Source organism: Dreissena polymorpha, chromosome 2, assembly GCF_020536995.1.
Source record: "Dreissena polymorpha isolate Duluth1 chromosome 2, UMN_Dpol_1.0, whole genome shotgun sequence".
NCBI lineage: Eukaryota > Metazoa > Mollusca > Bivalvia > Myida > Dreissenidae > Dreissena > Dreissena polymorpha.
This window is the reverse complement of record NC_068356.1, coordinates 94,159,046-94,168,680: the sequence shown is the minus strand read 5'-3', so window position 1 is coordinate 94,168,680 and position 9,635 is coordinate 94,159,046. Positions and strand designations below refer to the sequence as shown.

Sequence of the window (9,635 nt, the reverse complement as noted above, 5' to 3'; positions counted from 1 at the left end):
AGCGACTGCAGGCTGAACTGGATCCAAACTGGCCACAATCGCCTTAATGTATCTTTTACTGTGACACAGTTCATTTGACTTAAATGATATTTAATACAGTCGATCGGTGTATAACGGAAAGCTAAGGACTTCGAGTCTCATTTTAACGTAAAGACCATCCATTCAGTAATTTAACCTTTAAACCTCGAAAGACAAATGTCTTTCCTATTGAAAAATGCCAGCGGTTTTAAAATTCCGACAAATATTTTTTTGCTTACAGCGCCAATTTCATGGTAAACTGATTCAGCAATTACCGGATCGCTTAGGTCTTTATCGGATTACATGTGTATCGGGTTATTTCTGGAAATTTTACCCAGCATTTGTATAACATATTGCAAGATGTGTATATTTCCAGAAAAGGAACTTCATTTCTGCGTTTAATAAGACCGAGTTCATGTAAATCGCTGCACAATTAATGAAGTAATGGCTGTTCAAAGCGATGCATATATTCGGGTCGTTTTGAGTTGAATACCTTGAATATTTAGATTTGATAGTGAAAACTATGTTTTCAGAGAAATCGATTTTTCGTTACAATTGTATTATTTTTCATTCAAAATGATGTGTTTACTAATAAATATCATAGCCACGCGCAACCCACATGTGTATTGGACAACTTTAATTGAGTTTTCAGTTAGTTTGAGACAATCCCCACATTCCCGAATATGTGTCGCCACATGTCCTTTATTCACTTAATCACGAGTTGCAGCTCTCATGCTTATTGTATGTGGTACGCATCAATTTGGTTTCTGAGCATTCTTACTTTTAGAAAGGACACATTATACTACAATATAACATCAATGAACATAATGTTTACCAAACAAAATCTGCAAAATGCAGGAAACCAGACGTCTTCACTTTTCCTTTCGTCACAAAAAACGGTGCGTACATAACGTGACCTTGTTTTGCTTTCGAATAAAGAAACAATTGTGAGTAAAACATTGACACAAGTCAACTAAAACATGAATCGACTGAACAATGATAGGCATTTTGTATTCAATTAATAGAACACTATACATCTTTACATAAATAAAAGTATTTTGCAAAAAACTTTTAACCTATCCGTTACTCACTAGAATCCGCTATACACCAATCGACTGTTCTAAAATAGAAAGAAGAAATAATACAAACCCGTAATATGAGTAAAGACTTTGTTATCAATGTTTTAAGCACAGCTTGGTATTCTGCAAATCCCATGTGATATGTTGATATCGGGTATCATAGTCATCCAATAAGTCGCAACATGCTCGAATACAATTTACAAAGCAAACTGTGACTTAAATTGATAACTAAAAATACCAGTTTTGCCGTGTTGAGATCCATAAAGTCCTACATTCACATCGAATGTATCTTTTGAATTCAATCCATCGTTGACATTAGCGGAGATTTAGTTAATAACTAACTCATATATCCTATATGACAGTTTCTAAATAGCCAAACAAGCCGATGTATGCTGTAAGAAAGTTTTGACACGAGTGTGAACATTCATGGGCGCGGCCATTGTTGTATGACCTTGAGCGGTTCGTCTAAAATGCGTATATGACTCATATCCGCGGATATGAACTAAACGTGCGAATATGAACCAATATAGGCAATATTTATGCAGTTTTGTTATGAACAAATCACTGTTGAATTAAAAATTCACAATATGTGATAAATATGTTATGACTGCCTCAAAATAGAGCAATTTAATAAAAGCGGTGGTCTGACTGGTCGTTCATATTCGCGGATATTAATATGGAGTTACTGAAATTAAAATGCCAATGAAAACGCTTTTAAATTCATTCGATCGTAACATGAAACATTAGCGACGTGTATTTTTGTCACAGAACGATTTTCATATAACAAAAATAAACGGAAATACATTTAAAAAGCCATTATCTTTTCATATCCGCACTTTTTAGTCATATCAGCCGATATGAGTTACATACGCATTTTATTCGTACCCTGTGTTGAGGCATGAGCGACAACTCTGCTGGAGAATGTTATCAATGCTAATGAGCGAGATATGCCGATTAGAAAATCGACACTATCTCAATCGGACTGGCTCGGTCTTTTACATAGCTCGCCATTGTGAAGATTTTTTCCATGGTATGATAACTTAGGCGATGCTGACGCAGCATCGTCAATAATCTACTTGACCACACACACGCGAGGAAAACGAAAAGACACGGACGTACCTGTAGTCCGTATGAATACATGAAAACACATCGTTTTAGCGTCATAGCTGACGCAGCTGTAAACTTTCTCACTAATTCAAATTGCTTATGATAATTGCGAGTTTATATCTGACACAAAATGATTCTTGTATACACAATACAATGATACTCATAATTATTTCTTCGTGTTCGGGGTGATTTAATTGTCACAGATTTATTATTTCTATGTAATTTTTATATGTTGTCGTGTTTGTGACCATTTAACGCAACAGCACGCTGACACGAAAATATGGCAACTATACCCGGCAGAAAGACACAAAGGCCGTGTTGTAGTGAAGGCGACTTTCAAAACCGCAACCAAACTCAAAACATACGGCCGTTATCAGCTGACATAGTGATCTTCCTGGATAGAAAATATGTATACAGAGACTGCACTAATTTATTTCAGAACAATGTTTTCAAACAATTGACAATTTGTAATACATTTTTAATTTAAAACAATATTTAAACGCCCAGCATATATAAGCAACATTGTTAAATAAAAGTGTTCTTGCCGATAAATAGGAACATCGTAGCAAAGTGCTTGTTTATGACGTTTAAGTATTTTTAATTAAAAGTCTATATTTTTGTCTGATGGAAATGAACTGAATGTTCAAATTGAAATATTAAATTAAAAAAACCTTGGTACACACATTTTTTCAAACATGATCGATGAAAAGAAAATACACATGGTAAAAAAATATGTTCACTCATAGAAACATACCAAACCATAAATGAATCAGTACAAATATCACATTCGCACATTCATAAAAAAATTATGCAGATTATAGTATAATGCATCACTTTATGACTGTTTTGTTTACTGTATATCTCTAATATGTACAGGCACACTAAGTATGGAAAGCGATGTGATACATTGCACAAAACTATTCTGAATAGTATAAATAACATGTGTAGTTTGTATTTAATTATAAAATATTTGCACATTGCACAAAGCATTGTCCGAGTAATATAAATACATATAAGCAATAAAAAAATAATCAGCAAATAAAACAAACACATACAATACAATGGATACATTCATTGAGAGAGAATCCAATTAGTGATGCTAAACAATGCTAGAATTTATCTGGATGTGAGGCAGAACATTGTTTGGTATGCGACCGCTGCATGGTTAATTAAATCTCTGTGCATTCGAGATCATCATCAAAGGCCGGGTTAATTCGCGTCCTTCCCTGGAACTCATAACCATCCTCCTCCTCCGTCGCCTCGTCTAGGCTTGCATCCAAATTATCAAGACTCTCTCTGGACTTGTGCAGCGCGTGCAGCTGCAGAGTAGCTCCTAGCAGGTCCTCGCTGGACATTGAGGCGTTCCTCCCGTAAGCGCCCGGTGGCATGTCGTCTGTGTACATGTCCATGGTGACCTCTTTTTCCTCAATGGAGTCGTACACGGTGTGCATGTGTTCGGCACGGGCATCGACCGCGTTCTCATCGAGGTTTAGATCATCGTACTTTTGGCTGAAAATGAATACACTCGCATTTGGATGTCCAGAATATGTTTGATAAATTGCAATTAGAAATTTAGTCATTTTATTGAGCGGCTTTAAACATAATGCAAATTGAATTTTGCAAAACTAAAATTCAAGACATGATGATTTTATAGCAGCGCAAATCAAATTTAAAAAAAAAGCAATTATAGTGATTAATACCTCGATTTAGTTAAACGATGTACGAAGTATTAATATACGTATATATCAATCTTTTGAATTATAAGAGTAGCACATAGATATATCTTAAAGTAATAAAGCATTTATTGAAATTCATAACAGTTTGTTATGTTATGGTAGTTGCTGTTATTTGTTCACCGCTTTCCACCCATATGTATGCTTATTTCATTTGCTGACAAAATGTTCCGTTCGTAACAAAACCCTGTGTTATGATTAAAAAACATTAAAGACATATGTTATTGTTGATAACAACTAATTTGTTTTCAAAGCAAATCTAGAATCTATTTGTTTATGAAATTAATGTCAATAAAAGCTTACTAAGAATCGTTGTTGAACGCCATTCCTTTATTTAAATCTTTGACATCTGCGTCAATTAGAGGGTTTTTGCTGAAATAAATAACATATGGATTTTTCGTTTGCAAATCATTCAGGATGTGCTTGGCAACATTGATGTTAACAGAGAATATGTTTAACTAAAATTCCTGTCATCACAAAGACATGATAATATTTTAAGAGTAATATTAGAAAATGTCATATTCATATGAAAAACACGTCATACACGAGATTGTTTAAAAAAATGCTTTCCACCGACATTTACAAAAACACACTTAGGTAAACGAAAACATCGCCTTTTATCTACACTTATGTTCAGTGAAATACGTTGCATAATTACCTTTTCGAGAACATGTTGCTTCCAGGTATAGATGGTACAATTTCATCCATTTCATTCATCTCGAAGTCTAAACAGATTATTTGAAAACAGAAAATTTGACAAGCAAAGTTGTGAATTTCTTGTATTTAAAAACAGGAAGTATTACGGTTCATTTATACATGCTCATCAAAAAAATATATGTGTTAAATGTTCTTTGTGTGGATTAGATGTATAGTTTCACAATTTTTACAGATTTAAAATGTTTATTTGTACCCTAAGACCCTAACACAAGTTTGCTCACAAATATCAGGTTAGATGTAAAATAATAAACATATTACAAACCTTTCACATTAATGTTTGCTGCCTTCAGTTTACGCTTGTACCTAAACATAATCATTTATTATTAATTTTAATATTGTTGTCGCTTGATGGTCATTTAAATTACGTTTAAATATACATACGCTTGTATTTAAAAATCTTTGAAATAATTACAATACAAAATAAAAAGTAAATATAGCTTACTCTGTGGACTGAACACCGGTTGCCTACATGAGTTTTCATGCTACCACTACACAACAGGCTTTTAAATTTAATTGATATTTGAATCACTATGTCCGTTACACACGTATTGTTTGCGAAATTATCGATGACAAGCGTTATACACACTTGACAACTTTTATCATTTCTGTTTGATGATTATCACTAAACTTACACATGTTTTTGACATTTTCTTAAGTCAGGAGTGTTTATTCACTTGCTTGAATATAATCCATACATTCATTTTCGTATTTATCATTTGTAAAATTGTCCTTTTCACAAACTGTTAACAAGTCCCTTTAAAATACAAATTAACATTAAATGGACACACATTTGCTGCGCGTTTCGACAACAAAGCATCTGTTAAGCGACTTCTGTTTTAATATTGGGTCTTAAACAAAATCAAGACTCACCTATTCTTGGTATTCATCCACACGTATATAAACAGGAGGATGACCAACGCCTCACCAGCAGTGACGCCAACCAGAATGTAGAAGGTCCTTTTCGACTCTTCCTCCGTTCCGGTTTTGGAGTTAGATGTTGCCTTAAAACATGACAAAATGTAGGGGTCCCGATGGTGGAGCACATTGGATTATCATCTTAATTGGTACAGCAGAAAACTTAATTGATTAAATGTGAGGTCATCGCATAAAAACGGTCAATACAAAGCATGATGTTTACTGCGTTGAAACATTACTTTTGTATACAAAGTTTACAATTTTATAATATAGTTTTGATGCATGAACATGATTTACCTGAAAGGATGTTCCTATATTGTATTGATTCATTAGACCCACAAGTGTGTCGTCCTCCGACTTCTTTTCCATCAATCTAAAGAACAATTTATGTACTGGAGACTATACAAAAAATCAATACTTAATAATAAAGAGAGGCAACGCCCTATTTATGTAGGCTATAAGAATTTATTTTATATTATAAACTAAAAAGTGTCTATTGTTATACACAATCAAACGCATCAAGAACACCCACTCGTAATACATAATAATCGTATAAGCTGACAGCATCTAAAGTTAAAAAAATGATCGTGTCAAATGCTGAAAGGAATTGGATGTAAACACGTAAAATGCAATATTACTTTTTATGAAAATAAAGCACGTACAACTAGTGTTTAGTCTATTGTTCGTATTACATAGCAAAAACATATACAATGTATGTGTTGTTGTCACTGATTGTATCAAGTAAAATTAAATGTGTAAACACGCATTAATACTTCTTGCGATGCACATATTGAATTAAGCCTGTTGTGCATTGTTTAATCATAACAAAGATTTTGTATGTGTCGCTTGACAAGGTACGGATATTTAACACATGGATGTATTCCGATTTCCCAGCCGTTGAATACTGTGAAATACGGAATTCCTTAACGATCAGATGTATTGTGAATAAACCTTATTATTTAAATAAGAATATTGACAGGTTTAACATGAAAACAAAACAATATTAGAATTAAGCAAACACTGGCGAATACGTGGTAAATCAATAACAAAAATATTTAGGGATATTTACGTGTATACGTCGTTCTTCTGAAGAATCTCTTTAGTATCTCGATTAACAACGTGGAATTCCAAATCAGAACTACAAACCGAAACACATGCACTCACAAAACAACAAGCACCAACAACAAACAGTAAATTCAGTTTTACATTAATAAACAGTGGTTTACTGCTTTTTTGAAATACGATAACTATATCTTAAACTTTCTTTTTTTATGAATAATGATGCTTAATAACTTTCGTATGAAAAACGAGACTGAAAATCTCTAAATTAATTCGATTGCTTTGGTTGTAATATCGCGCATGTAAACTGCAGTTCTTAAAATATTTTAATTGTAAGCACCGAGCAAATTGTGTTATTTTCTCTTGATACATAATACGCTATTTGATATGCCTTTGTTTAATTAAGCATTGACACAAGTAACTGGACTAATCCGAACATTTGGTTCATTAAATGTTATATAATAGAAATCTTTCATTTAAAAAACTTCAAATTAACATAGTATTTATATGTATTCTTACAAAGTTCCTTGAAACACACAATTTTAACCTTAACCGTTACCTTGTTGAGACGGCTTTACCATCTATCAGATGGGCAGAGAGCTTATCAAAGACGAAATCGTAACCGAATAGTTCACTATACTTTCTGTAATAAAATAGGTTTGTCCAATATTTTAGACTACTTTATCAAACAGATTTTTAACACTTAACCGTTTAATAATCATTATATGAAATATACATAAAGAACAGCAAAATATAACAAAAATTGGATCAATACAACTTAAGACACAGCACTTCAGTATAAAAAAAAAAAATTATCACCAGCAAAACAGTGGTATCGGTAACAACCCGAATCTTTATAATGCCGTGGATTTACTCTGGAAAGTCTGTCATGTGTACGTGAAACTTTTATTTATCAAACTTCATGTTAAAAATTCACATATACTTAACACTGAACAGATATTTGACCCGAGGTAAAATAAGTTGAAGATAAGTCCCACAATTCTCAAAGCGTGTACAGCAAGGTAAAAAACAACGAACTATGTACTTTGCAAAATTTAGTGTAACATCACATGATATTGTATAATATTTAAATTCGGTAAGTTCATTTCGTATGATATAATGTTTTGAAGACGGACATACCTTCAGAGATATACAGAACAATGGTTACAAAAGAACATCGGAAATATTTTCACCAAATGCATGCGTATGTAATTTTTCATGATGTTGTATGTGTAATTTTGAGTTATATAAACACTAAACGCTATTCTTTTGTTAAAAACATCAAAAAAACTTAGCTCGTTGGTGATATATAGGAAAGATCGTACATACTCGTACTTTTGTATTTGGTAGTGTACTTAGTTCCGTTCCATTAATTAAACGGTATGTTCTTTACCAGTATATGAATCGCTGCTTTTAGTTTTGGCAGACAGGCAGACGGAGGGACGGAAGGAAAAAACGAAAGTTCCTTGCATGGAAATGTATACTAAACTAAATTTTAGTCCGTTCGATGAAGAACAAACAAAATAAACAGACAATTAAACTGCTAAAACATTATCAAGATAATTTTGTTGTTAACACCCACTTGTTGTTAACCCCCACTAGTCTTTTATTTAAGAACGGTTAAAAATTGCAAATAGTTGTATGAAAATAAACAATAAACTTCCTATATGTATTTGCGACTCTGAACTTTATGAGATTGGCATACCGTTATTGATTCAATATCATAATGATACGTTAGTTAACTGAAACAATCAATATAACCTCAGTATGTCGTCCTTCATTTTATCTGCTTCCACTGTGTTATGCCGAATGTTGAACGTTACAATCTGCGATATGCTGATAAGATATATCTAAGAACAAAACAACATTTGATATAACTGTGTGATTATGTGAGAACATTATTTTAAGCAATTTGGAAAAAAGTTAGGATGGATATATCTAAACATTTTGGGCTGTTCTTTCAGCTTGAAAATATATGTTTTTTCGTTCACTTGCAAACAGTGGCTGAAGAATATAAAAACGTGTACTCAAAAGAACCCTTAACATATTTTTTTTATAAAAAGCGTTTGGATTGAAGTATTGTCCGATAGAATGGTTAGATTATATAATTCCAATCCACAAACAGTTAACAAACAGTTCACGATACAAAAACAGTATGCATGATGCAAAACACATTGAGTCTTCAAACTTACCGTTATGTTTGCCCTATCCTCCCCCGCAGTGTCATTCACCAAGACTGGGACAATGAAGTACCCAGAGAGCGTCTCGTCGATGTTTTTATTAACCTTAATTGTTCCATCGTGCGTCACACAAAACAGATGCTTCACAAATAAAACAAAACATTGAGCCTTTTAGTTAAGCCATTGTACAAACACATTGAACCTATATGAGTAAAACTATAAAGTGCTTGGACTCGAAACGTTAAGGAAATTTCGTTCTGAACATATTAAACTCAATGCGGAATTTAAAACGGAAATAATTACGACGTAGCAACACTTAATTGGTCTCTATAATGGACTACACAACTTATCACGATAAGCACCGATGTATATACATACTTTTCAGAAATAATCACACAAAATGCTCTTTACAAAAACTGAATCATTAATTTACACTAAACATTTATTTTATTTGAAATATGCTGAATAAGTCGTAACCCATATAGCGTTGAACTGCAGCAGTTGTCAAAACAAGTGAATACGGGAGCGTTCACTTACCCACATTTATCGAGATGTAGAAGTTTACCAGTAGATATTTGATAATAGTTAATCAAAGTAAAAGACACACATATTTATTCTCGTGTTATAAAGGCTGTTTATCGCCCGAAAAATACAAACAAGATGACTTTGGTCTTTCGTCTACGTATTTGTTTTAAGGACAATCTGACATTATGAATTAATCTTCGCTGCGTGTTTGTGCATATCGAGCCGCGACAAAATGCTTGTTTGCATCTAGCCATATTGTGAGTTTCAACTTTTTCATCTGACTAGTTGGTTTTGCTTAAACA

The 9,635-nt window shown here is 33.0% G+C and overlaps 1 protein-coding gene across 3 annotated transcripts in view; it reads right to left on the bottom strand.

The window, feature by feature from the left end:
* Positions 1-2,620: 2,620 nt before the first annotated feature.
* Positions 2,621-9,635, bottom strand: part of LOC127868104 (cadherin-23-like) — a 55,553-nt gene continuing 48,538 nt past the window's right edge. For all 3 annotated transcript variants that reach the window (XM_052409702.1, XM_052409703.1, XM_052409704.1), the window contains 10 exons: positions 8,821-8,949; positions 8,390-8,478; positions 7,188-7,271; positions 6,639-6,707; positions 5,867-5,942; positions 5,525-5,655; positions 4,917-4,957; positions 4,596-4,662; positions 4,241-4,309; positions 2,621-3,713 (listed from right to left, as the gene is read on the bottom strand). In XM_052409702.1, coding sequence (XP_052265662.1) covers positions 3,374-3,713; positions 4,241-4,309; positions 4,596-4,662; positions 4,917-4,957; positions 5,525-5,655; positions 5,867-5,942; positions 6,639-6,707; positions 7,188-7,271; positions 8,390-8,478; positions 8,821-8,949 — 1,095 coding nt within the window. In that variant the 3' untranslated portion in view covers positions 2,621-3,373. The remainder of the gene's footprint in view (positions 3,714-4,240; positions 4,310-4,595; positions 4,663-4,916; positions 4,958-5,524; positions 5,656-5,866; positions 5,943-6,638; positions 6,708-7,187; positions 7,272-8,389; positions 8,479-8,820; positions 8,950-9,635) is intronic.